The sequence below is a fragment of the Neurospora tetrasperma genome, assembly GCF_000213175.1.
Source record: "Neurospora tetrasperma FGSC 2508 unplaced genomic scaffold NEUTE1scaffold_1, whole genome shotgun sequence".
NCBI classification, from domain to species: domain Eukaryota; kingdom Fungi; phylum Ascomycota; class Sordariomycetes; order Sordariales; family Sordariaceae; genus Neurospora; species Neurospora tetrasperma.
Window position 1 is genome coordinate 2,839,500 of NW_009799099.1, and position 27,388 is coordinate 2,866,887.

Sequence of the window (27,388 nt, forward strand, 5' to 3'; positions counted from 1 at the left end):
CCCCCCCCCCCCCCCCCCCCCCCCCCCAGGTCGAGGCTCAAGATAGGACAGTATACCCTGGACGCTCTCTCCTGAATACCTCCATCTGAAAGGCGTGTGGTCTAAACTGGGTAGAAATTTCCGGGAGCCTGTAGGAGACCAAATACGTGTAGGAAAGCGCAGGGTGTGGGCAGATGTTCCCCTTCTTTTTAGACACGATGACAAGCGCAATTACTCCAGAGTTGGCACGTATTCGTTGTGTTTCCGTGTACCTGAGCCTTTCGACATCCGGGCTTTGAACTTGAATGGTGTTTACTATCCGGTGGTGCCGTTCCGCTTCAACTGGTACCGAGAAATAACTCGGACATGAGCACAAACCGAGAGTTTCGGTTGTTTCATTGCAAGTAGAAGAGCTAAAATTGCTTCAATTTTAAACTGGTGATGTTGGTTTCAGCTTAGAGAAACAATTGGCGGGTGGTCTCTAGATCGGGAAACCAACCGCCGATGGCCGGATGCCTCCTTGAATCGTGATAAGGTGATCGGTGTATTATGCCGCGATTTCTCATGCCCGCTTTCGTGGTCTCGATACCGATTGATGTCGTTCGTTTGTTTGTCTTCGGTCGATGAGTTCATGTGAAGAAAATGTTGTGTCAATACCACTTTGTGAAATGTTTGCTGGCTTCGTTCGTCTGGTCGGAAACAAATCGCGTACGCCAAGGCCAGGATACCCCAGGCGGGTACTAAAAGGCTTGGCATAATGAGTCGGATCAGATCTACATAGTATTGGTAGACCTTTGCTTTCGAAACTAATTTTAATCGTCAACGAACCTCTTGTGCATCCTTTCAGATTGTATCAACATCATGGTCGATCCCTATGATCAACTCCTCGGGATCTAAAGCAAAAATGAGAAATTGTACGGGACTTGCTATCGTGGGGGGTTACATGATACCAGAACCAATTGCATCGATCTTACGTGGAATATGCACACTACACTAACAACCTCCACCAAAGCTTTCCCCACGTTTTCCCTGTTCCTCTATCCCGCTCGCATCGAACGCACGAGCCTAGGCCCCCCGTCTCTAGCGTTCCGAACGAATCATGTTCAAGTTCGTCCCTACGTCGTGGAACTACTGGCTCTGCTCTGCTCAGTGTTCTGCTTGACTTGCGCAACAAGTCAATCATACCAACATCTACGAATACACAGCAAAGGTGGGGTAGCCTTGATCAAACCAATCATGTCTCGCATATGCGCCTTTCGATGATCGAAAAGGGAAGGCGGCCGTCGATTTTGGATCACCAAGCTACTAAGGTAGTCCGCACAGTCCATATTCCACAGTGCGCGCCCAGACAGGCGGCTAAGTAGTACCAGGCCTGACAGTGCGTAGTAACCCCGCAAAAAGTGATCGACTCCTCTTTGGAACTCTGGCTTTGCAGCTTAGAGATAGTTAGTGCCCGTGTACAAATCACCCTTAGACAGTTGGTTAGCGAAGGACTTGCAGGGAGCTCTTCCATCACTTTGAGAATGGCTACTTTAGGTATCAATGTGAATCCTACTGTGAATAGCATATGTATGGTTCGTTGCTGCCCGCTGTATAAAGTGGTGTCAAGTTTTGTGCGATATGTATAAATGTTGTTGTTCTTACCTTGACTCTGTCTGGTTGGACCAATAGGACCGTCAGAATTTTATTGTCGTTAGCCCCACACACTTCGTTTGGCACTAGGCCGGATCAAAACTAGCTTAAAAGCTTGTTCAGACACCGCTTTTGATATCGGACGGTCTGCGGTCAGGGTTTCGTAAGAACTTTTGAAGCTGAGAATGGCCATGCGTAGTTGACAATTGAGATTTGGAGAGCGGAGCTTGAACGGCTCTGATTGCTTCTTTCTTATTCCTCTTTTTTTTTCTCCCGGCGTCGCGCGCATAGCGGGTATTAGCGACGATTAGGAATGATAACGAAAACGAAAATACTACAATGGTGATGATGACGCAAAAGGTGGCTTGCGCGTATTTTGGTGAAGTGGAGACCTTGCGAGCATTTATCGTGATCCGGGGTTGATGACGTTCATTCATTAGACTTGACACACAGAAAGTGCAGTTTTCTGCGCGCAAGGATGTGGAAGTGGCTGATCAAAGCCATGAGGACTTGAAGATGAGCCAAAGTTCAAGATTTGAGGGGCATATTGATCAGTTGTGTTTGCTGTACATGGCTTCGCTTCACCCAAGTTCCTCGAGGGTAGGTATCACGCACCTCTCCCCCACCTCCAGAGTTCAGAAATGACAGTAGTGTCGCTGGTGTGAACTTCGCAGTCCTCAGTTCACCGCTTTGCGAGCACGTACAGAGAAACGTTTACGCTACTTGCGCTTACAAGGATTTGGTCATCTACGTCTAGGTGACAGCTGGTGCTGGATTCTTCAAGGTGATCGTCATCACCGCTTGGGGTAAATTTAACGCTGCTCTTGATGTCTCGTGTCTGGGTGAGGACACGGGCAGACTGCTAGAGCAGTATTTGGTAAGGTACACTGCTTGCAAACATTCTCGCTGGTAAAGACTAACTGGAAATTCGAACAACCGCCTTGTGCCTTCTACTTCCCGATCTCTTTGGCTTCCTGCCATACTTCGTCCCCGGTTCGTGCGCATGACTAGAACAGAAACATTTTCGCCGGTAGAGATAGAATAAGAAAACGATCCTTCAACTGCTCGATCTCTCTGGCTGCCAGACCAGAACACATCAGCTTCCTGCTATCGTTCCGCCCTCAGCTTGCCCGCATTGCTGAAACATGCGACAAGGATGTACCATAGAAGTGCTGCAGAAACGTATGACGTCTGGTTCGAACCGAGCATCTTCCCCCTCCCCCCTCTCCTCCTCCTCCTCCTACCAAAAAAAGGGAAAAAAGGGAACTATCACCTAGTCATATTTCGGCCATCTCTTTTCACTCCGTCAAAGGGGTTCACTCTCATCGGCACTAGTGCAAGTAAAAAGAAAGTACCCAAAAAGGAAACTACGCACCAGTTGTGCGCCATTGACATCACATCAAGCACAGCTTCCAATTACGAAAACCAGACAGTCTCAAACAAGGACAAACTCGACTGAAGCCAGAAGTGCTCAACGGCTGATCGCAGACCGACAGGCAACAAATAGGATATGGTAAAATAAGATGGGAAGATAGACGAATTTGACTTTTACCGCGCTGCACAGAAAACCTTTGGGACAAAAAAAATCGGGGGCTCAGAGAGATAAAAGGAGACTCTGAAGAGGAAACTAAACTTCGTGGATGATGAAGCAGACCCGTAGTCAGGCCATCATTAGCGACTTCACCTCTTGCGCTTCTTGCTCTTATCGAGTGCCGATGGATTTGGGACCGAGCCCAGACCCCCCGCAGGGGCGATTAGGGCAGCCGGCAGTAACGTTGCCGGAGCCGACACTTCCTCCTTGTTCACCGGAACAGGAACACCCATGTGACGACCGTAGCGGCCCTTCCGGCCATTAATCTCGTCCTCGCTAATGCATTGTTCGGCGGGAATGCCGGCATCCTTGCATCTGCCACAAGGTCGTTGCCTGTCGCACCCCTTCTTGCTCTTGCGACACCTTTGGCAGCGTGGCTTAGTGGAGAGATCCGGCTGTTCCTCCTCTCCAAGGGCCGCAGAGTAGGTTGAAGTTGACACGATCGACTGCTTGCGGGAGGCAGGCATGGATGCGGGCGTCATAGGGACTGGGTTTGCCGAAGTCTTCTTGCTTTTAGGCTTGGTGGCCTTGATTGCCTTGGGCTTGCCGGTTGACTGTGAGCGTGCCCTGGAGCCGTTTAGAGAGGCGGATCTGGGTTTTGGATTCTTCAAGAGTTTGGGGGCGGCCATCGCGCCCTCCTCTGCGCCATCTCCATCCTCATAGTCCGCGTCATCGCCGCTCACCTCAGCACCATCTTGCGGAACCGCAAAGTGGCTTTCCGTTGTCTGGAAGACATTCTGCTTCCCGAATTCGTCCGTCTTCGCACGCGCAAGCGGCATCTCGTCTTCGCTTTCACTCTCACAATCGCTTGTCGTACCGGTGGAGCAAGAAGCATCTGCCCTACCGCTGAACGTATCATCCAGCGTTGAGCCTGATGATCGGCCATGTACGTTCCAATCGCCTTGCAACCGCATGAGCTGCATGGCGACGTCCTTGATATCCTTATCTTCTTCAGACACACAGCTTCTCACAGTGGGATCGGGTGTGAGCATCGTCCTTAGCCCGGGGGCAACACCCGAGCCATCATTGCTAATGCTACCACGGGCGCGACGGTCGTCAATGGCCGGCGTCGCATACGTACTAGAAGCCGCATAGTGGTTATGATAGTTCGGCGGAGTTTGTAGAGGCCGGGGATTGCTGAAGGGGTTTTGTGTGGCATTGCTGAAAGGTAGAGGGTATCGGTGGAAGTCATTGTGTCTGATGGGGGAAAACGAATGATTGGAAGTGGCCGCTGGCATCTGTGGAGGAGCAAAAAGCGGCAATTCCTGGGACAAGGGGTGTCAGTACATGACGATACTTGGTGGACTCGAGAGCCATGCAGAACCTACCGAACTCTCGAACAACTTGGCGCGCTTCCGCCGTCCTCCTTCGACGATATTTTCCACACTAATGTCGGTGTTTCCGAGAGGCTCCTTGTTCTTTCCTGACGCCGAGCCCGATGCCCCATCTCCACTGCTGTAACCATTGACGCTGTCGCCGTGGTCACCGTGCGTAGTCTTGGAAGACCGAGATCGCCCTTTTTTTCCGGCAATGGCAGTCGAAGTGCTGCGACGCCCTCGGCTACCATTGGGAGAGGGACTGCGGAATCGTGATGTTCGCAGAGTGGGTCTGGAGGCGTGGTGGTTGTTCTCTTCGTCATCGGCATTGTTGTAGCTCGGTGATAGCCCGCGGGGGTTCTCAATGATGCGGACGTTGACGGACTGGTGGTCGACAAAGTTTTCGTATCGGGCAATCATGGTGTTTCCTCGCTCGTCCTCGAAGCTGATTCCCGCGCGCTCCTTGTAGTATAAACCATAAAAATTCTTGACAGTGGTAATGATGGATTCCGTCGCATCGTGCGGATAGATTGCGACCCGGAGCGGTATACGGGCTTCATGGAGAACAAATGTAACGACTTTGGCTTTGGGTGTCGTGCTCGTCGTCCGCGGCGACACATTGCAGCTGTTGGACCCGTAGGCGGTCGCCATTGATGCGGAGGTTGCGAGATGTGTTTGGCTCGTGGGTCTGCGATGACCTGATTGCGGTTAGGTTGATATGAACTGAGAGCGATACTGGGCTGCAGAGGAGAGTCGGGGTTGGTCAAATGAATGGGAGGTAGAGATCGGGGAAGGAGTTGGGCGGAAGAAGGGGGAAGAGAACGATGAGCGCATGCCCGGTAGTTAAGGGCCTACGATTCGCCGCGCCGACGACCGACGCAGACATGCAGGCCAAGTGTGCCAAACAACCGGAGGGGGAGAGAACTATTGCATTGTCCGAATGATCGCATGACGCTTAAGAACTGAAAATACTCACCGGAATGTACAGTTAGGCTGGTGGTGGTGGTGATGGTCGACCGGTGGCTTCGATCTCGACTCGCGCGCACGCAATGTCGGGCGAATCTGGGCGAAGCTTGCAATCGTGAGCGATCGGAGCTCCAGCAGCAAATTGAAAGATCAGGGACGAGGTAGGGCGAGAAGCGGACTCGAGTCGAAGATGACTTAGGAAAATGAGAGCTTGATCTGGGCGACGTACTAGGAAAGAGACGGATAGAAAGCGTTGACGGGGCCGACGGAGGGAGGTGAGAGATAGAAGTAGTAGGGCGACCGGGGGAAATCCGCTTATGTGCTGGGAGGAGAATGGAGGAGGAGGTTTGGTCGACACAAACCTAGCACGCATGTCCGGTTCGCAAGAAACCGAATCTGCACTGCCTGTACTCGTCAGATTACTAGGTTGCTGGAATCGCAACCCCCCTTCACCACTGCACCGGGCCTAGCACAGTGCTCTGCCAGCCTGTCTCACTGCCCAAGTTCAGCAGTCCATAGGCGTTTTGCCCCAGCAATGGGCCCCGCAGACCGAATTCTACAGCCCAAATCCTGTCCGCTACTTCCATGACGGATGTGCATCTCTAGGATATTTACAAATATGCCGGCCATGCCTCATTCTCGGCATGCGACGGGCTTTAAGAGAGTCTTTCCATGATATTTGAGGGCTATCTAGGTTATCTCAGAGTTTCCAAGTCCGTAGGTGCGCTGCCTACCTAGAGGTTGGTTGCGCATGCGCATCGCATTGACTCTTTTGCGAGCATGGAATTGCGACAGCGTGGAGCTGGCGGAAGGTGTGGACCGCGGCCCCATCTCACCTTCTATTTCCATTCTGGTGGTGCAGCTTTTTTACGAGACAAATGAAAGCACTAACAGTACGCTCCCATTCCTGGGAGATGGCATGATAGTGTACAAGTTGGCATACAACACCTACCAAACCTCCGTCCTCTTACCGAGCTACAATGACCGGGACAGGTTACCGTCGCCTTTTGATTCGTAGTAACTCAGATAAGGTCCGAAGAAGCCCAGATGAAGACGCGGAACATACGACTCATTGCGAGCATATTTCGCCGACCAGAAGCCCCTCGAGATACTGTTTGACCGAAGAATACGTAGAGGTATACCTATATCTCCGCATCTCTATGGGGCCAGCTGGAAGTTGAGATCAAATACCTTATCATGTGTCGCTAGATCGACGTAGTGTAGTAGTTCTCCGAGTTCAAATATCATGGAGACCCCTGCGGCGTGGTATGTGAGATGGTAGGGTACTGTCTGGGGATGAAAGTTGAACATGGCTTGGGCCTGGACGCACCACCTAGTTCTTCGACCATGAATCCCGCGATAGCTTCGTTCATTCCCAATTCTGCCTCCGTGGCCTACAGTTCGCGGCAAAAGTAGGTGGACTGAAAATTTCAGCCGTTTGACAGGGCTAACGTGCGCGACAAGCGGTGATGGAAAGATACCTTTATATGAGAAACCTCCCGCCAGGCCCAGTGATGACGGCAGGCGGAGATACAGGAACAACGGTTCCATGCTCGGACACCCCGCCGCGCCGCCGGGTTCCGTTGTGTCTGAATGCTGATGAAGAGCTGGTTGTTTCGCTTTACTGTTGGGATTGGGCATTCGTTACCTTTTTACCAAACCAACCCTCGCGTGCGTCGAGCGCAGGTGGCCACCAAAAGCCACTGGATGAGGATGCGCCAGATAGCCATGTCGACGAGCCTCCAGACAACCGTCGCGAGCGTTCCAGACAGCGACGAGCCAATAGCGTCAGGGCTAGCTGTGCCATGTCAAAAACAGGGGTATGGTTGCCCGTCTCACTGCAGGTCTTATACAGTGGACCGCCCGCACACACCCCTTCCCCCCTCTTCCACTTTTCTCTCGCCGATACTGTAACTAATCCGGGCATTTTGAGAGACGACAGGAAGCTTTGCATTCAAAGGCTGATGTGCATTTACTGGCGCCTCACTTCCTGAAACTGGGGCTGCCGAGCGTCAGTCAATCCGCATGCCCGTGTTTGCAGAATGGGGGTTTGTTGTATTAGGGAGGTCGACTTGAATCGATACTCGTTGCCGTTGCTTTTTCACTGTCGTAACCTGGAGATCCATCGCCAGGGTTGTGCCGCGACCTTTGTAAATGGCTTGGAACGTTCGCTTTTGTTCCCTTTTGGGGCGATCAACTTCGGGCAACCCAAGCAATACTGTGATACTGCCCGAATCCAACACTCGAATGCATTCCCCGCGCAATGGGAAAGCCTCAGCTACCATAGCTCCATAGGTATACTGGCTAAAGAACGACTAGAAGCTCGATTATCGATCGCCTGCGTGCGCTTCGCCTGGCGCTCAGTCTGCGCCAAATTTCCCAGATTTGATCTCGCTCTCTAGACGCTCTCGACCTTTCACGTTCCCCTCTTTCTTGTGCGAACCATTCTGGATCTTCCCGCAACGCCGAGCACGCTTTGCATACTCTCAGTGGACCAGGCAAGTGCTGGTGGAGCTCGAGGCAATGGCAGATTGGATGCAGTGCCCTGGACAAATGGAGCCATTTCGCTCGCCGTCAGGTGAATTCGTATGACATGCCGTCCATCGGATGGAAGGTGGGCGAATTTGTCGCTCTCCAGGGTATTTCTGGTGCCGAACTCTCGCCGGACGCTCGACGCATTCTCGAACGCAACCGTGAGGGGTCTGTAAGACAGCTTGACGAACTGGTATTGACGTATCCATGAAGCTCGTGATGAAAAACATCCTAGCAAAATCTAGGATCCAAGAGTCCATTGACTATCAGAAACGGTTGGCGACGAGTGACAAACGCCCAATTCTATATAAGTGTAAAAGCCAGCCAGGACTCGGAACACTCCCGCATCGACGGTGCAGTGGCATGGCGGCTTGGCTTTTCGATCGAGTTGGCTCCGTCCAGGTTCATACTTGTTGCAGCACAGTGTCTGCCTGACGGGTGTTCACCTCCAAAACTCAACACTCTTGCGATCAACCCCCCGGGCCAATGAGCCAGCTACATACTAGGTACACTAGGTATCTACATCCTACGGTATTTCTATCCTAACGGACTGGAACTGTCAGGATGTCGGTTCGGTTGTTGGTTGCAACTCATGACTGGACAGACCAGATACTGGCCTGTGTCCTTGATGCGCTGGCAGAGCAAAAAAGGGTTTTCAGATGCACACCCGGGGGGACCATCTACAAATTGCACCGCATCATCTTGTGAAGAGTTACATATCTTGTCTTTGGTCATTCCCATCTCGTCATCGGATATTATAAGATCTAGAGATGAGGAGGTCAGAAACGGTCAAAATGTTAGGGAGGCCACTACCGAGTTCTCTACGCTCATCACCTCAAAGTCTCCGACTCCGTCCTCCGTGGCTACGGTACCGGTATGTGAGCGTATGCGCTTATCGATACATACTGTGTGACCGCGAATAGGAACATCGATCGCTACGTACGCATGTCAGCCATTGCAGAGCTTCTCGCGCCCATTTGCGGGGATCGAGGGCGTCTTCAATTTAATCGAGTCGTTCTACGCCTTCGCTGTCCGTTGAAGCTCATGCATGATTAATGTGGACGGGCCTGCATTAGGAGGGTGGAGGTTTTCCTGCGGTCTCCTTCCGACGGGCAATCATGCCAACGGCTGTCAGCGAGTTGGCCCCCTCAATGAACCATTATAGGGAGGTTGGTGAAAATGGCGTCGGTTTCCATGAACCCATTTTGCGATTGTGACTGGGACAGGCTGAAAGGACTGGAAACTGACACAAAATTGAGGTTACTTTAACCGAATCGCCGTCTTCAGATACCTCTAGGGCAGCGTACTGTAGTAGACACTCTACCTCTACAGGTAAACCCCGAGGCGTGCGTAAGGAAGTGAGGTACTGGCACTTGGGAACAAAAAAAAAAAAAAAAAAAAAAAAAAAAAAAAAAGCCGAGAAGCACTGCGTTCGAGATTTATCTGCGTCAGTCTTTTTAACACTTCCTGTTTTCTCGTTGTGCTACCACGAGAACAGTATTGGGGAGCTCCGAGTCAACCTTAGAAGCTTCCGTTCAATCACTGCTGCTTTTGAAGCCAGTGAGGTAGGCAATTCCTGGCCACGACCGACACCAAATTAAACCGCCCGAATGAGAGTCCTCGGCTGACAATGCATTTTACCACAAGCTCACAAGATGCGTTTCGCGCCCACTTCGATGTGCATTCACCATGTCCAGCACGAAACGATAGGGTCATCGTCGTCGTTGTCTCCAAAGACAATCTTTCCGTTTGAACTGACGAGAGCACAAAGCAAAAGTGTCTCGGGAGAGAAGGGAAGTTAACCACGGACGAGACCTGACACTCGAAGGGAGAGCAAACAGTGAGATAAGTCCAATCCATGGTCGCCTATCATCATGATTCTTCATCCGCACCGATGTCTACTATGTTAGGAGAATCAGAAGCATTCAAAGCCGTTGTTCCCTCTACAACGGGTCAGGAGCGGCAGACTTCGATAGGCGTGTCTCATCACATCGGAAGCGACCACGTTTGAGAGTTCCATACCTCACCCATCGCGTGCGCTCCATGGTGACAGTGCAAGCCACGGGATATACACGCGCGCGCTTCCACACAAAGGTCGCGAACGGATGCTCGCAAACGGTGAAGTATCTTGGAAACGATCAAAGAATGATTGCGATGGCAACATCAAGAGAAGCTACTTGACTCTTCGTTGAAGATTGGTCATTTCAAGGTGCTGGCGCAATTGCGCAGGCATGCCCAGTCACTACGTACAGTACCGAAAGATGAGGAGGGGTCGTCGGTCGGGTCGAACCCCTGATTTTCTCGAAACAAATGGTCCATAGGCAGCACGCCCGAACAATGATTCGAAGCTGGCAGTTCAAGGAGCGGGGTGTTTGATTCGTTTGATCATGTGTCTGTTATTGATGGAATGGTATCGACGCTCTCATCGAGAAGTGGAACTTTCTGTAATTCTTGTCGCAAATTGCCATTGCCATTTCAGATCTAGGACTTAGCAGGGGCATGCCAAGACAGAGACAGCGTCCGCTTCCCAGCAGACCCACCCTTACCACCACAAGTGAACGGACACTGACACTTCCGAGAGTTTCATTTGAACGTTAAAGGCTCTCATGTAAGCGTTCGTTGCAAATTGCGAATACCACGCACAAACAGTTCGAGTTCTGGGCTTGTGTCGATACTGAATTGAAACCAGGGGGGAGCGTATGAGGCTGATACGGAGGTTATCGAAGAGGGTTGGGTGCGGTTTTGAGAAATTCCAACGCTCCCCGCCTCGTCATCCGTGACACGTGCTGCCGTGAAAGATTCGCGTATGAGCGGAGAACGCCGTTGCAAAATGCGACGCCGAGGGGTTCCCAATGATTTTGACTGTATAACATGAAGAGACTGACATTAGTTGATACTTTTTCGCTTCTTAGAGACGCCAAGTTGCGTCGAAAGAAGTGAAATTGGGAACAGCAACTCTATTGCGGAGGGCGCGCTGTTTGACCATTTCATCGCCAGGCGTCGGTTGACGCGTCGAGCGTGCCTGCCCCGCGTTGTGAGGAATTTGGATGGTATCCCTCCAATGGGGTGTTACGTCATGGTGGGAGCGGGTCCGGGGTTGCACAGACCATTCTGGCGGTTTTTCAGTTTGGTTTTCTAGTGTTTCCTAGGTTACCCCATTCCTGTGCTGTCAATAAACACACAGTCGCAAGCAAGGGAACATTCCCAGCACGTCGGGACGCTGCGACCGGCCTTGAAAAGAAGTTCGCCCACAACAAACCCCAGCACTTGCCCGGACCCTTTCCCAACCACCTTGTCAAGCCTGTCACGCCCGATTCGTCTTCCTTTTTGCGACATACACAACCTCGCATCGTGGAGCAAGCACTGCAGCCCGAGGATCGCAGCGCACCGACACAGCCAAAATAGCATGCGCATCCATTCTTTAATCAGTCGCTCGTTCGGACGTTGAAGTCGGACTTTTCTTTTTTTCTCATATTCTCTCATTCGACTTTATCCGCATATTTCACGTGCAGGTCGAGGTGAAGTGAGCGTTACGGTTACGGTTACGGCACGCAGCTCCACCGTGGTAATCTTCGCCCTGCGACCCTGCCCGTGAATCGCCTGTTCCCCTTCCTTCTTCAGGTTGGTGCAAGCCGGCTTCAACTGAAACGACTCTGGTCAATTTGGACTTGTTGCGCCGACCAGTCTCACCAGTCTCGCCTGTCCTGAAGGGATATCAAGTCCCGAGTCACGGGTCGTGCTTTTCAACTCTTTCAACACGCATTCCCTCACTGCTGCTACCTATCTCCTGTCTGCTGCACTGGGCGCATCGCTTCCGTTCAGTTCAGTTGCACTCTCGGACGTCCACTTCGTTGGTTTTGTGTCGTACAGAACGAGGCGCTCGACTGCAGGACGGTTCTTTCTTCGCCGGCGCTCACAGGTCCTTTTTTAAACCCACAGTCGTTTCCACCAACAATAGCCACCAGCCAACAGCACCAACGCTTCATCTTCGTCGTCTATAACAGAACTCGGTATAACTTCCACTTCAGCTATTTGCCATCTGGATCACTTTGGCCGTCGACCTACGCCAAGCGCGTCGCGTGTTCAAGGTCACCCAGCCTTTACCTTAATACTACCAACTCTCAAGGTTCCCGCAGGCATCCATTCAGCAAAACATCATCCCGTATCTCTTTGGTAATTTCCCTAAAGATGGACGCAAAGGTACGTGACGAAACCTACACTTCCCCATCAGGTCGTCTTTCTCCTTCCTGATGACGAGTTCGTATTCCACCCCACACCTTCGTTATCACCACCGTTATCACAGATTACACATCCCAACTAGGCCAGACAATTTACGTTCCCTGCTGCAAATCATTGGAGGCCTTCCTACCGCCTCAGCAACGCAGTGGGAATGCGTATTTGATTTCTCGTTTGCTCGGTATACTGACTGATACCTTCAATCCAGCCCCAGCGTCATCTGTGGGCTCCTCCCGTTCGATACGGCGACGAGAACATCCCACCTGCCGATCCGATTCACCAGAGTAAGAGGTCGGACAGCAAGATCAAGGCAATGATGGCGGTTAACGGCACCTTGAACGCACCACCCAAGAGGGCTGCCTGCTTCGACAAGAGCAACACCTCGAAGCCACTAGCCGACGGCGGGAACAAGGACTCGTTGAAGAACAGGGTGAAACCGATGGTCACAACCAGCAGCACTCGAGACCTACGGTCGGATGGCAGGGAGAATAACCGCTCGGCAGTGGAGGAGCATTATGTGCGGCCAACGGCGACCTCGAAGGCAGCATCACACGGCCAAAAGTATTCCTCGACGGCTCCCCTATCATCCCATGCCGCCAGCGGGGCATACGGTGGCATACGCTCACACAATACCATCGCCAAACTCTCCGCACCGGTCAAGAAAACGACCAACGTATACCGCGACAACAAAGTCAAGGAGGAGAGCACATCTCATGCGCCCACTTCCTCGTCAGTTGATGATCTTGTTGCGATGGTCGACAAGCATATCAAGGACCCACGCCACTACAAGAGTCAACCGCAACTCAAGTCGGACCAGCAGCATACCCTACACCGGAATCAGAGCAAATATGTGCCCGATTACGAGAACCCGAATGACGTGGATGATCCCGACGATTTAAATGCCGATTACGCCGAGTCTTACGAGGACGCGGTCGAGCAATTATCCAGAGATCTCGATATTCCTGCGAACACCGATCCTGCAGCTATCGCCCACGCAAATCACATGTCAATCGCCCAAGCCAGCTATGACTCGATGCCTCAAGGCGTACCACTCGCACCCTCGAAACCAGCCAGGGCCCTTCCACTGCCCCCCAACGTCTCTGATCCCGAAGAGTATTCTGAAGACGACGACGATCAGGACCTCTACGACGACCAAGGATATACCACCGCCCATTCTTATCGATCTCATTGCGACAATACCACAGGAGGACCTACCACATTAGTCGCGCCCAAAACAACCGCGGACATCCAGAAGGAACTTGACATTGCGAAGGCATGGGTTTTGGAGCATCAAACGGAGGAAGAGGTTGAGGAGGAGAATTGGGATGTGAGCATGGTAGCTGAGTACGGCGACGAGATCTTTGAGTACTTGCGCGAGCTTGAGGTAGGATACCCCGCTGATGCTTTCCCAATATCACTGTGACACTAACCAATCGTTTCATCAGGAACGGATGCTTCCAAATCCTCACTACATGGACATCCAAACCGAGATCCGGTGGTCCATGCGATCCGTCCTCATGGACTGGCTGGTCCAGGTTCACCATCGCTTCAGTCTTCTCCCGGAGACCCTTTTTCTCACCGTGAACTACATCGACCGCTTTCTTTCAGTTAAGGTTGTCTCGCTGGGCAAGCTTCAACTGGTTGGCGCGACTGCCATTTTCGTCGCAGCCAAGTACGAGGAGATCAACTGCCCTTCCATTCAGGAACTTGTGTACATGGTGGATCAGGGATACTCTGTTGAGGAGATTCTAAAGGCAGAGAAGTTCATGCTCACCATGCTGAACTTCGAACTTGGTTGGCCAGGCCCGATGAGCTTCCTTCGGCGCATTAGCAAAGCCGATGACTACGATTTGGAAACTCGGACTCTTGCAAAGTACTTGCTCGAAGTGACTATCATGGATGAGCGGTTTGTGGGCTGCCCTGCGAGTTATCTTGCTGCCGGTGCCCATTGCCTCTCCCGCTTTTTCCTGCAAAGAGGGCCATGGGTAAGTCCTCCTCTTTATCATGACATGGTTGATTGAAAGCTTACACATGACAGACACATGCCCATGTTCACTTTTCCGGCTATACGCTGGCTCAATTGAGGCCACTCATCATTAGCATCCTCGACTGCTGCCAGGAACCACGCAAACATCACGGCGCGGTATACGACAAGTACTCTCATCAGAGGTTCAAGTCCGCGTCTACTTTCGTGGAAGGCAAAATTGCGAAAGGTTTCGTGTTGCCGCTTCGAGCGAACGCTTCTATCAGCGACAGTGCGCAATCATAGACCCAACCATGCCCTCCACCCGTTTGCCCTAGCATGCATCTTGGTCAATAAGAACATGCTGGCGTAAGGGCGAATTACCAACTGCATTGTTAGGAAGAGACCGCAACGATAGCGGCTCTTTCCTCTTAATATGTCCACTAAAGGAGATGTACAACCAGTTATGGCGTTGCTTTCATCAACGACGGCAGCACCTGTTTCGTACCTCCGGGCCCGCGGATAGCATATTCTCCTTTCGGACATCCGATACTACGTATTCTAGACTCTTTCGGTACTGTCTGATCTAATCTTTGGTACTCCACGGGTCCGGCGGTGCCAAATTCATGCCAAAGTAAACAACAAGACTACGAAAAAGGAAACAAAGCTTTGATGATGAAGCGACGAAGTACGACATATTTTACCCGCTTACCTATTGTGGGTTTCGTTTTCACTTGCGCTTGCAGTGTTATTTTCACCGCAGGTTATGGGGCAGATTGCCCCCTTTCTTTTTCCTATTCATCGGCGTTTTAGGAGGTCAAGATCCATACGGCTCCAACTTCCAGGCGCGATATTGGAGGTAATCGTCATGCATTGTCTTGACGGCTTTTACACCAGGTTGAGATTCTAGGCGAAAAAGAGGAGGGAAAGAAAGAAAAAAAGGAAAAAAGGGGGGGTTGGCTCATCTAAAGGGAAACTGGAACGGCGTCTGCTTCAGGGATTCATATCAGAGACGAATGGACGGATGGATCGACAAATGGACAAGATGGAATGGCGTCGGTACAATGAACATGATATTTCAACGAGCTTCAGCCTTTAGTGCGAGTGCATGGTCTTCCAAGTTCTACCGACATTTTTATGTCTAGCTTATTTTATTTATCTTTGCTCTTTCTGATAAAGGTGAAAGCTCGGCGCTGCTCAAAAGGGATGGTCGTTCACGTTTCTATTCATTTTGCATTTTTATTCTTTGCCTTGACAGAAGTCAGTCACACAATGAGTTGGGCACGAAAATGGTAGGCACGGCGAATGGAACTGGATGAACGTCATTAAGGACATGAGGAGGAGAGCAAGGCATGGTAGCATGTTAAGGGTGCTTTTCTCTATATGTTTGTTTTAAGACGCTTAGAGTATTCTGCTCGATTCTTTAATATGCCTGGTTTTGGGCCAATAGAAAAAGGGTTCACTTCCAATAAGTGACAAGGCACTTTACCAGTAGAGAAGAAGAGTCAAAACATCAGTTAAGCTATGGCATTAGCACGGCCCAATATCGGTAGTTCAATCTATATACAAGACAAGTTATGTCACTCGTCGATTTCCATGATGCATTGTTGCCAGTGATGGTCAATGTGGATGAAAACCTGCCTGCTTTGGCAACAGATTTTCAATTCTAATTTCGAGGAGGACAAATCATTCCAACCCCAAGTGGGAAGATGATATCACCTTGCAGGTTGTTATTTTATGAAAACGTTTGCTCCTTTGAGCCATATAGAAAGCAAACAGTGGTAAGTTCAGATATTGAAGACTTCGGATGAAAAGAAAACACTCGAATTATGGTGCGTCAGGTTCCCGTCTGCAATGCGGAAGTCGGCAGCCCATTCAGGGCTTGTGGTGATTGTGCGATCTCGGCTGTCCGAAGTTGTTGATAGTATTCCTATACTATTTCCACTCGACTATGAATCAGCGTTTCCAAGGCATCCAGCACATGTGTCATCATGGGACTCCTGGTCATTGTCCATGCAATACCGGGTCGATCAAGAGCGGAATTAGATGATCACAAAGTGGATTGTTGATGATAAATGGTGGGCGGCGGGGTTCAGGGGCACCATGGAGTCATTGTTTAGAAGTGGGGTTTCCTTTAGACTCGAGGCGGAACTTTCGTGAATGGAGACGGGACTGGGGCTGCCCGGGCTGGAGTTCCCGTCGTGGATATTTCTCAGCTTTGTGGATTCCTTTCGCTCACGCCTCGAGGTTGAACATTACCTAAACTGAGTTCAAAAGTTGCATTTGCTTGGCAAGGACCGCAAACTCCAAATTCACTACCTCGCATCGAATGACCTGTCAGACCCGGCCTGGACCGCGGCTTCCTGCTTGGAACGGGAGTTGGAGCGTACTGGACAAGTGCGCGGTGCGTATTGTGTGACGACGGTAGGGTACCTCTGGTGAATAAATCTCGGGGCGGCAGGGGCAATCGCATATTGGAACGCGGGTTCGGAACAGAGGAAGGCACCGCAGGAACCCTTTACTATTTGGGTTAATCTGAAGCCAAGAAAGGGGATGATGTCTCGGCCATGCAGTTTTTGTACACAGTACCGTACTACTGAACTGAAATTTTCGTCTGCTCAATTCTTCTTTTTTTTTTTTTCTTCTTTTTCGTTGACCACTCTCCGCTACATTGCGCGATCGCCTTCGCATCTTTAGAGGTCCCCACCCCCCACGACAACCACTCCACATCTCACTCTCTTCTACACATCTCACGCTCGTTCTGGAACATCATCCTAGTAATTATAGTAACAGTCATACTTCCTTCATCACTCTTGCAGTTGAAGAGGCAAAGTCGATGTGTTCGTAGCCGTGTCAGGTCTCTGAGTGCTCACTTTCGTCGTGTCCCAGACTCCAGAGAGGTAAAAGCGCACTTTTGGCCGCAGCTGTCATCCGCAGGATAGCCGCGTGACGAATTCCGTTTTTTCTTCGATCCCGACCGGGGTTTGTTTACTGGGTGCAGTCTTCGCCAGCGATCCCCCTCTTCCCCGCCGTGGGCCGTCCAACCGTCGCTCCGTTGCATTGGGCTGCCGTCACATCGTATCCAACAAAAAAAAAGACTGGCTCCGTATCCGCTACGGCCGGCGGTCCGCCTGCGATATATCCCGAGATCGGCCTGCACCTCCACGAGTCCACAGCGCTGTCGCCCTCTCCGTCCCTCCTCTGGCTCGCCCGTTCGTCTCCAGCCTCGAGAATTCTCGCAACCCCATCCGGGACCCCAGATCCGATTCCCTGAGACCCCACTCGCGCCGACCACTGAGAAGTGCAACCCCAGTGCGTGTGCGACAATTCGCGACGCATTTCACCAGCCGCAAGCCCGCAACCTTGACAGACGCAAAGCTTTGACTCTTCGCGCACAAGATCGTCCCCTGCGTCGCATACCTGCTCTCTGCTTGTACAAAGTACCCAGCCTGTCCGCGTACCGCGTAGAGCGCTTCACTACCACACACAGTCGCCATGTCCACAGCAGCGGTTGTTAAGGAAGCGGTCAAGGAGACCCTCATCGGCTCCAATGAGCATGCCGCCGCCGACCAGGTGCAGCCTACTGCTCAGACCAAGGCGCGCTTCACCCACTACGCTGTTCAGGACTCCGAGACGGGTGAACTTTTCTTGGGACCCGATCAGTTTATTGATGCCGTGGCTCCCCCTCACGAAGACTATGTGAGTCACACCTCAAGAGATCCTCACTTTGCCCTCAGTTTGCGACTCACTGGCTGACCCGCGCGCGCCTTCTTTCTATACAGCACAAAATCAAGCGCGAACAGTACAGCATCCTGTTCAGCGTTGCCGACCGAGCCAATAAAGGAAAGGTGACCCTTTCCGACTGGACATACTTCGAGAACCTGCTCGAGAAGCCCGATGCCGAGTATGAAATTGCATTCCGCCTGTTCGACGTTGAGCGCCTCGGCACAGTCAAGTATGATGACTTCCGTCGTCTTTACGAGCTCAACAAGGGCCCGAATAGCATCCCATTCGATTGGGACTGCGAATGGGCCAAACTCTACATCGGAAGCAAGACCAAGAGACACAACTTGGACTACCAACAATTTTCGCAAATGCTCCGTGGCCTACAAGGCGAGCGCATCCGCCAGGCGTTCCAGCTCTTCGACAAGGATGGGGACGGCTTCATCGAACCCGGGGACTTCGAGCGAATCATTATGGAGACCTCGAAGCACAAGCTGTCTGATCACCTCCTCGAAAACCTCAACACTCTTTGCAACATCTCCCAGGGCAGTAAGGTCTCGTATGCGAACGTTAGGGCATTTCAAAACATAATCAAGGAAATGGATCTAGTCGAGCTCATAATCCGTAAGGCTTGCGGCAAGAGTCAGGATGGCAAGATTACTCGCACTGAATTTCTCAACCAGGCTGCAAAGATCACCCGCTTTTCCCTCTTCACTCCCATGGAGGCGGATATTCTGTTCCACTTTGCGAGTGTTGGTAACCCCTCAGGCAGACTTGGTCTTGAGGATTTCGCAAAGGTTCTTGACCCTTCATGGAGAAACCGTCACGAGGCCGAGGCAAGACTTCTGCCTCAAGCTGTGCAGACAAAGAGTCAGCAGTTTGCCCACCGGGCGGGAGAGTCGGCTTACAACTTCATTCTGGGCAGTTTGTCAGGCGCCTTTGGTGCATTCATGGTCTATCCCATTGATCTGGTCAAAACAAGAATGCAGAACCAGAGAGGTGCCTCGCCCGGTAGCAGACTCTATGACAACTCCATCGACTGCTTTAGAAAAGTCATTCGCAACGAGGGTTTCAGGGGTCTTTACTCGGGTGTTCTGCCCCAGCTTGTTGGTGTCGCCCCTGAGAAGGCCATCAAGCTTACCGTCAACGATCTCGTTCGTGGCGCCTTTACTGATAAGCAGGGCAATATCTCCTTGATCCATGAGATCATTGCTGGTGGTACTGCCGGTGGTTGCCAAGTTGTAAGTCTTCTTAAAATATTCTGTGTGCCTGGCTTTCGCCGTTGAGAATGCTAACTGCTTTCTTGTGCATTAGGTTTTCACAAACCCCTTGGAAATTGTCAAAATCAGATTGCAGGTCCAGGGTGAGGTTGCTAAGAGTGTCGAGGGCGCTCCCAAGCGCTCTGCCATGTGGATCGTCCGTAACTTGGGCCTGGTGGGATTGTACAAGGGCGCATCTGCTTGCTTGCTCCGCGACGTTCCCTTCTCGGCTATCTACTTCCCAACTTACTCCCACTTAAAGAAGGACCTTTTCGGCGAGTCAAAGACCAAGAAGCTGGGCGTTCTGCAGCTTCTTACGGCCGGCGCCATTGCCGGTATGCCCGCTGCTTACCTTACGACACCCTGCGACGTCATCAAGACTCGTCTGCAGGTCGAGGCCCGCAAGGGCGACACGCAGTATACCGGTCTCAGGCATGCTGCCAAGACCATCTGGAAGGAAGAAGGCTTCCGGGCCTTCTTCAAGGGTGGTCCTGCCCGTATTTTCCGCTCCTCGCCGCAATTCGGTTTCACCCTTGCCGCTTATGAGCTCCTCCAGAGTGTTCTGCCGTATCCCGGACAGAAGGCGGAGAAGATGCACGCGGGCGTCGCTGATGCTGTGTCCATGGTGAAAGATTCCGTGGGCGGTGACAGCCCGTACACGAGGTCACGCAATGCCCTCAAGATTCTGCTGGATCTTGATGAGCATTTTGGCCGCGTGAAGCTCGATGCCAATGCCGCTGGATGGAAGGCTCTGCCCACGTGGATGCAGACACCTCCCAAGACCGCGTAAGGTGGCACTTACGGAGCGTCAGGACCCAACGGTTATCGAAGCTGATATGGGGATATGAGTGTGGAAACACAGCTGATCGTCAGTAGATGCAGCTGGCAACTGCTTGACAATGAGGTGACTACAACCGCTGACCGTTACCGACCTCTTTTCCATTAAACTTTATTTGGTCTCAATCAAATAAGCCCCTTGATCCTCATCGACCACCTGTGGCAGGGCTATTTGCGCAAGCTCCACCAAAGTTACGCAAGTGCATACTACGCCGCCTGAGCTTGTGCAAGTACACCATCATTCATGGTTACTATTTCCCCTTCCCTCCATGATATCTTTCAATCTTAGTTTCGGCATATATCTCCACGATTTCGGATCTGAGCACAAGATCAGACGGGGTTTCGGTGCACTATTTAACAGGACGGCGACTGCTGATGGCAAAAAGGATCTTCATGATATCGGTTCAGCGAGTATGGAGTACGAGAACACAAAAATAAGGGGCGTTATCGGGAGAAAAAAATGCGATCTGGGGTGGCGGGAATGTTTTCGTTTCAGATTTTTTAATTCTTTTTGTCGGATTTCTGTATATGCTCGTACTTTGCACATGAGTCAACTTTTCAGCGAAATGCTTACAGCTCTTTTTACTCGCTTCTTCTGACGCCCTTCACTGGGTCATGTTAGGGGCTGCTTTTTCCTCCTCCTTTTCTCCTGTCACTTAAAAATATGAAGAAGGAAACGGGTCTATGTCTAGACGTTGGTTTTCGATCTCTTCGTTTCCTTTCTACTTTCACATACTTTGCCTATCATTCTCTTCCGCGCTCTTCCTCAGCCCCGGTTGCACTCTGTTGGTTTTCAGTTTGGAGTTGACTATCTGAGGCAATGAACGGATGAGCGCAAGTGCATGAACACGCGAATGTATAGCAAAGCGGACAACAAGTGCTACAGTCATGACACTCTACACATTTTCACATAACCTTCCTTGCGTGGGATAGAGAAAAGTATCAAGGGAGGGTAGATAGCTAAAGATAGACTAGCATTACAAGATAAAAGCATGTTATAAGACAGGAAAAAGCCTGATAGCGCTCGATTAGGTCAGTGAAAATCATTGGAGTTGAGCACGGCTTTTGCCGTCATCTTCGATTCTCAAGTGATAAAATTCCGCACTGATTGGAAAATGATTGGTTTATAGATGTTACTTTACTCTTCTATCTACAATAAGCGGGTTTAGCTCAGTTGGGAGAGCGTCAGACTGAAGTCCACTTCACTCATAAATCTGAAGGTCGTGTGTTCGATCCACACAAACCGCAGCTTTTTTTTGACAATTTTGTTTATTCCTTTCATCTCCTTCTTTTTCTAATTATATGTTGGTCCTTCTTTCTTTTAACTAGGGGTTGTTGCAAATGTTGGTTGTCGGTCTTTTTTTCCTATGTTTTTTTTTTTTTCCAACTGGTACGTAGGTGTGTGTGTTGATGATCTTTCTTTGCGCTTCAATTCATCTCTAACTACCCGCTTGACATGTAACGAGCTAGGTTCGTGAGTAGTTTTGAAGAATGGTTGATTAATGCAAGAGTGGATGGATGACTATAATGAAAATAGCTCAGCTGAGTTTGACATTTTTAAACAAATAGTAACACGCTTGATAATCAATGTCTCCGATCTCCACGATGCGTTGCTCAAATACGGGCGGAGCGACGTCACGGTCTACGACATCGATATTTATTACATCCTTTTTGGTGTTTTTTCTTGACAGTTGCTCTACCTCCATCATGTCCGCTTCATCCGACCTGCTTTGGCTGGAAGTTGTATATAATCAGCTAGCTCTATGAGCCCTTCCTCTTTTGTTGATCTTCTCACCTTGACCATCGATCGGCCTTGATGGTATCTACCCGAAAGCAGAAGGACCTACTTCCCCTACTCTATCTAGCAACAATACGTTATACTTTCTTCGGTGATTGTCGCTGGCTGCTGCAATGTTGTACCTCAACATCTTAATCCGCCACCTCACTCTTGCTGCCGCTGTCCAGGAAGCTTCGGTGACGAGGTCCCAGAGGCGGATGTTTGATATCACAGGTAGACGTCGTATAGTTAGTATAGTTCTCTATAATCATTCCTTTGCTGAGATTACGGAATGGGATCAAGGCAGGAAATAAGAGGAGGTGAAAAGATAAACTCACAACTAAACCCGCCCAACCCTAGTACTAAAACAACCCAACTGTCCGTTCCTCCCCCCTTTTCAACTTCACCAACACCGGGGGCGGCAGGATATATAGCAAGCCCATTCCGATATACAACCCCGTGCTACTAGCGTACCAGTACGTTACGCCCCTACATTTCCAGTCTTATGACTTTAACCTAGAAAGAACTCCAAAACACCCGCAACGAATCGCAAGCAGTCACAAGCGTGTAGAAAGCCCATCTTCCGTTCGTGGCGATCACAACTCCCAGGATCAGGTCGATAGGATTTCGCGCGTGTTGGTAGAAGGAGAGGATGCGAATTGTATAAGAGTAGGATGGATATCTTGGTGATGAGGAGGAGGGAGAGCATATAATAGAAGATTGTGTACCAATCTGCCTTGCCTGATTACACTGAGAACGGATGGTGCAAGCTACATATAGAGGTCCCTTCGTAACAATAATGGTGCACCCAGGAGCTGAAAGAAAAGAAAGAAAGGAAGAAAGAAAGAAGACCAAAAAACTACACGGTCCATTAACCCGCCTATAAACAGCCTGCTCAACACCAACGCCACCAAAGGAACCCAGTCTTCGGGTCCAAGAACTTTCTTTCCCTTTTGAAAATAAACAAAATCCCGGGTATAGAAGCGGAGGCCATAGAGGACTGAGACGGTCTAGTCAGTGATAATGGCACAGGGACAATGCAGTGATGCTAGATTAGTGGAATCATTAAGGGTTGGAGACTAGCTGTGGGAAAGAAAAGGCGGAAAAGACTGTCTCTAGTATGTCTGGGATGGCGGCACCGTAGATTGTTTGTTCAAGACTGTTGAATGGAGAGGGATTGCGCTTCCTCTGCCGCTAATGCCATTAAGTACGGAAGGGGCATGATTGTATTTTGTAGTACGTTCAGGACCTCTGAGGCTTTGCTTTCTTGTTAGTTTTCTTTTCTTTCTCTTTTTTCTCCGTTTATATCTATATATTTATGTAACCGCATCACTCCAACATGCATGACGACGGTGCAGGTGGGAGAGTTGATGCTACTTCGTATTCAACTAATGTCTATCTATAGCAAGCCTGCTTCTACCCGTCGAATACCTTCATGTCTGCCTTAGCATCTCCCCTCAACTACCACAGATCAGTGAGAGGTATGGTGAACTTGACACGCTTCCAACTGGGTCTACTCTAGCTTTACTGACACTGACCCGGCCAGCCAGGCCATTTAGTGTACATAGGGATGGTCATCACTCGCATTTACCCCCTCCACCTACCTATCATCGGGTTTGGCATCTGTAATGTAACCTTATCAGCCGTTGGTATAGGATGCCAAAGTGTCGTTCGCCACCGTTGTCCAAGCTGTGACAGTGTGGCTGCATGAATTTCCCAGCCTTGTGGCCTGGGTAAGGGGCCGGATATAGTCTGGTGTATATGACTCGATCACTATGCGTCAATGGTCGATTGGACTGCGTCGATCCCGCAAGACGGTGTGAACGACGGTGGCCTACGGTAAGACCAAAAGGCTGGCAATATATTCACGAGGTTAATAGCACACGTGGACAACACGACGACCTGTTTTCAAGACAACCGAAATCCATTCAAGAAATAAAGCACAAACTTGTACAGTACTGCATCAAAACGCATACTACAAACCGGTTCATGCGCGGCAGGTATTGACCGAAAACCAGAATAATGGTAACAGTAATGCAGTCATCGAAGACGACGATGGCAATGCGGACAACAAGTTGCTAGACCAAACTAGACTAAACCACCCCAACCAGAACGATTCCCAGCCAAAGTTCCTCTCGTAACATCATAACACCTTTTGCCGGCTCGTACCATGCCCGACATAGCAATTCGGCAATATACATACTGACCCCCAAGACTTTGTTTTTTGTGGTCAGGCTATTCGGTATGTAGTCCAGAGTAATCCTGAACTTGATTTCGTTTTCTTCTTCTTTCCATTTGTGTGATTCAAAAAAACAAAGCATTCCATATCAGGACTGAGTCCCGTTTCTCCTAAAATACGGTGCCGTCACTATCGATTAGGATAGGCGGTTCCTTAGTGTTTGGTCGGCTGACTTCGGCAATTTCACGGCCACCCTATAAAGCGATAGTAGTTAGCATAAAGATTCGAAAACTAGACACAACAATAGGGGCCGAACTCACCTTCCAGCTGCCAGCCTCTAGCATTTGAGCAAGGGTAAGCTCGTTACCCTGCAGCTCCTTTTCCAAGGCCTTGTTGACCTCAACACAAAGCTTGTCGAGGAAACCAACAGTGACGCCTCTCCACTCCACAATAACATCATCACTGGGCTCAAACATGGGTGCCACTTCGTTCTCCTTAGTGCCGGTGCGATCGCAGTACGAGGTGTAATGCGCCAAGCCGCGGTCCATATCCTCCTTCTTCAGTGTAAGGACGCCGAGGTCAATGAACAGACCGCCGTTGCGATACTCGGGAAGACCAGTAAGAAGCTCCTGGCCCGCAAACTGGATCTTCATGATGCTCTGCATGGGCTGCATGAGCGAGTAGGTAAGCCACTGGGTAAGCTTGTGGAAGGGAAGAATGCTTTCCCAAGGCGCGACGCCGTTGGACTGGCCAGAGGTGTTGGGGAAAGGAGAAAATGTCGGACTAGATGGCGACTGAGCCGGCTGAGGCATGGAGCTGCAGGGCCAGGCGTCGCCCAAAGAAACGCCGTTGATGGCAGTCCTCGATGGTGGCCAGACAGGAGCAAGGCCGCTCATGAGGACGTTCCACAAGACGGGAAGGGGAACAATCAAGCCGTTGGTCGCTTGTGTCGAGGGGTGGTCGAGAATGTGGTCCAGCATGTTTCCAGGCCGTCCGTCCGCGCCGAAGAACTCGGTCTTCTCCTCCAAAGCCTGGCCCAACCGAATAAGGAGCTGAGCGCGGCCTTCGATGCCAGCCATCTCGTTACCCGGTCCAGACTGCAACCCCTGGGCGAGCTTGTCGACGGTTAGATTCGCCAAGCCCTCCTTGTCGACCTGGTACTTGTTGTTCTTGTTACCAGAAAACAGACCCTGATGTTTATGTCAGCCCAGCGCACTCAGGAAAGTCTACCTAAACCGGAATTCATCCAACTTACGGTCTTAAACATCTCCAAACTAGCAACGGCAATGCCTTCAGATCGCCTATAGATACGGCCATTCTCGTTGCTCTTGTAGCTCCACTGGGTGCCGGCACCGGCGTCCAGCAATACACTGACAAGGAACAGATCGATCATGCGCTTGCACTTTTCCGTGTTGTCAACATCCTCAGGGAATGTGGACAGGAGGTGAGCGATGCGGTCGCGCCCGCCGATGGCGAAGTGCTGGTGACGGCCGTGGCCGGGAATGGATGTGAAGGGGGCGTCATAGTCTCTCTGTATCGCGGACTGTTAGTTATCTATCCATAATGTACCCATGCGCAGTGTGCCTGTCCCACAACTGGGGGTTCATGTCGGTGCGCTGTCGCAACTTCCTCGAGGGTCGCACTGGCACCCACACCACACCACACCGCAGGGTACCCCGCACAGCCAACGTCAGGTCTTTACAACAGCAGGAGGGAAGTCGACTAACCTTGATGATGTTGGCAACAAAAGTGACTACATCGTCAAACTTGTGCATGTCGACATCAAAGTGGTTGAGCTCATTGCGCAGGGCCTTCTCGGTGACGATCTTGCAGCGCTCGCGGACAGCGCCCAAGCTCCTGAGGTATCCGACAGGGTCGAGCTGCGGGTCGGGGGGCCTGGGGATGTCGATCCGGGGGATGCCGGGGTTGAGACCGGGAGAGAAGGGTGGTGTTCCTGGATTGCTGCTCATGGTGGCGGCTGATGTTCGGTTTAGGATGCGAGAAGTGGAAAATCCGGGAGACTTGATGCTGGACGAACCCGAGGTGAGGGAGGATTTTGACTGCGAGGCGCTCAGGACCGGCGCCTCCGTCTTCGGCGCCTTATCCCTCCGCGAAAACAGACCCATTTCTGCTGCTCGGTGGTGACTGGTGAAGTGATGCGGTTGGCTCCTGGTGGACGCAGTCGGTAGTCGGCCACTTCCTATGGCTGTCTCGATGTCGGTGTTGCACTCTGGTTGCACTCTGAGGGCGTAGCTCGGAATGGGAGTGCGCAATTAGCGGGGTCCAGGGCTGCTGATTGGCTGTTAGATACTGGCTATGGCTGGTTATCGAGGCGTATGACAAGAGCCATGCGCCTAGAGATGATAAAGGTGGAGGAGGAGGATCGCGGGAGCATGCATGGGATGGGGTTGCACCAGATCGACAAGACAGATTGGTTCGGATTGGAGCAATGGGAGGCTCCGAGGACCAAGTTGTAGTAATGGATTCTCGCCGTCTGGTATCGCCCGTGGGGTATTGTTGCAGCGCTGCAGAGTTGCAGTGGCAGGTGTCGGGCGATAGTGTAACGATTAAGCCAGTAATAGGAAGGTAAGGATATGTATTACCTAGTAGGTTGTAGGTGATAGTACTAAGATATGATTCCCGTCCAGTAGGTCTCTGCTTGATACCTAGGTATGCCGGCCGGCCTTGCTGATAAAGATGGATTGCGAACGAAGGTCGGGTCCGAAGTGTGGTTTGGTTGAGTTAAGTTGACGAATCAGTTGAACGAGCGACTGGTTAGGAGTGGAGAGGAGGAACGAACGAAGTCGATGTTGGGACCTCGACTCGGGGCTTTTGGAGTTGAAATGCAGAAGAACGGACACCGAGACCTTTTGTTTTCAAAACTCGCAAAGCGCTCTGGTAAAAAAAAAAAATCAAAACGACGAGGAGTGAAAGAAACTAAATGCAATGAGACGGTCACATGGACCTCCACAGAAACAGACATGGGATGGGATGATGGATGGGGATGGTATGGGGACTGACGGCCTGCAAAAGGGGAGGGGGGCCTGGGAGTGAACCTGGGCGCGGACCTTGACGACGGGAGGTTCGATGGTACCTAGTGTCCAACCTGCCCGGCCCTGCTGCCCAGTGCATGAAGTGTGGGCACGAGCAAGAGGGCACTGGTGTGGCACCGGGGTACGTTCGAAGGCGGGAGCTTCCCTGAAGAAGCTTGGACCACCCCACTGACCTACTGCGACAGCCCACAGTTCAGGGCACGAATCTCCAGCTGACAGTCCGTGCAGTGCGCGAGCAGTCGCAAAGCAGTCCCGTCACGCACAGCAGGCGGGTCAGCTCTCAGACACGGTGCCTGCATTTTCCTGCAGCATTCCCTTGCCTTCTTTCTGTGCGGGAATGTCTGC

At 51.1% G+C, this 27,388-nt stretch overlaps 4 protein-coding genes across 4 annotated transcripts; 2 read left to right on the plus strand and 2 right to left on the minus strand.

Moving 5' to 3' along the window:
- Positions 1-3,221: 3,221 nt before the first annotated feature.
- On the minus strand, positions 3,222-5,169 carry NEUTE1DRAFT_57664 (uncharacterized protein; the record flags this gene model as incomplete). The annotated part of the gene is made up of 2 exons (XM_009849005.1): positions 3,222-4,440; positions 4,531-5,169. 2 exons carry the CDS (start codon positions 5,167-5,169, stop codon positions 3,292-3,294), a joined length of 1,788 nt encoding a protein of 595 aa, XP_009847307.1.
- Positions 5,170-12,204: 7,035 nt separating this feature from the next.
- On the plus strand, positions 12,205-14,591 carry NEUTE1DRAFT_119955 (uncharacterized protein; the record flags this gene model as incomplete). The annotated part of the gene is made up of 4 exons (XM_009849729.1): positions 12,205-12,216; positions 12,461-13,636; positions 13,698-14,237; positions 14,291-14,591. The coding sequence occupies 4 exons, from the start codon at positions 12,205-12,207 to the stop codon at positions 14,519-14,521; spliced, it is 1,959 nt and encodes a 652-aa protein (XP_009848031.1).
- A 3,119-nt stretch (positions 14,592-17,710) lies between these two features.
- NEUTE1DRAFT_57670 (uncharacterized protein) lies at positions 17,711-20,301 on the plus strand (the record flags this gene model as incomplete). The annotated part of the gene is made up of 3 exons (XM_009849006.1): positions 17,711-17,914; positions 17,998-19,179; positions 19,253-20,301. 3 exons carry the CDS (start codon positions 17,711-17,713, stop codon positions 19,985-19,987), a joined length of 2,121 nt encoding a protein of 706 aa, XP_009847308.1.
- A 3,460-nt stretch (positions 20,302-23,761) lies between these two features.
- On the minus strand, positions 23,762-25,960 carry NEUTE1DRAFT_57673 (uncharacterized protein; the record flags this gene model as incomplete). Its single annotated transcript, XM_009849007.1, has 4 exons — positions 23,762-24,244; positions 24,311-25,180; positions 25,246-25,521; positions 25,718-25,960. The coding sequence occupies 4 exons, from the start codon at positions 25,958-25,960 to the stop codon at positions 24,161-24,163; spliced, it is 1,473 nt and encodes a 490-aa protein (XP_009847309.1).
- Between the last annotated feature and the right edge of the window lie 1,428 nt (positions 25,961-27,388).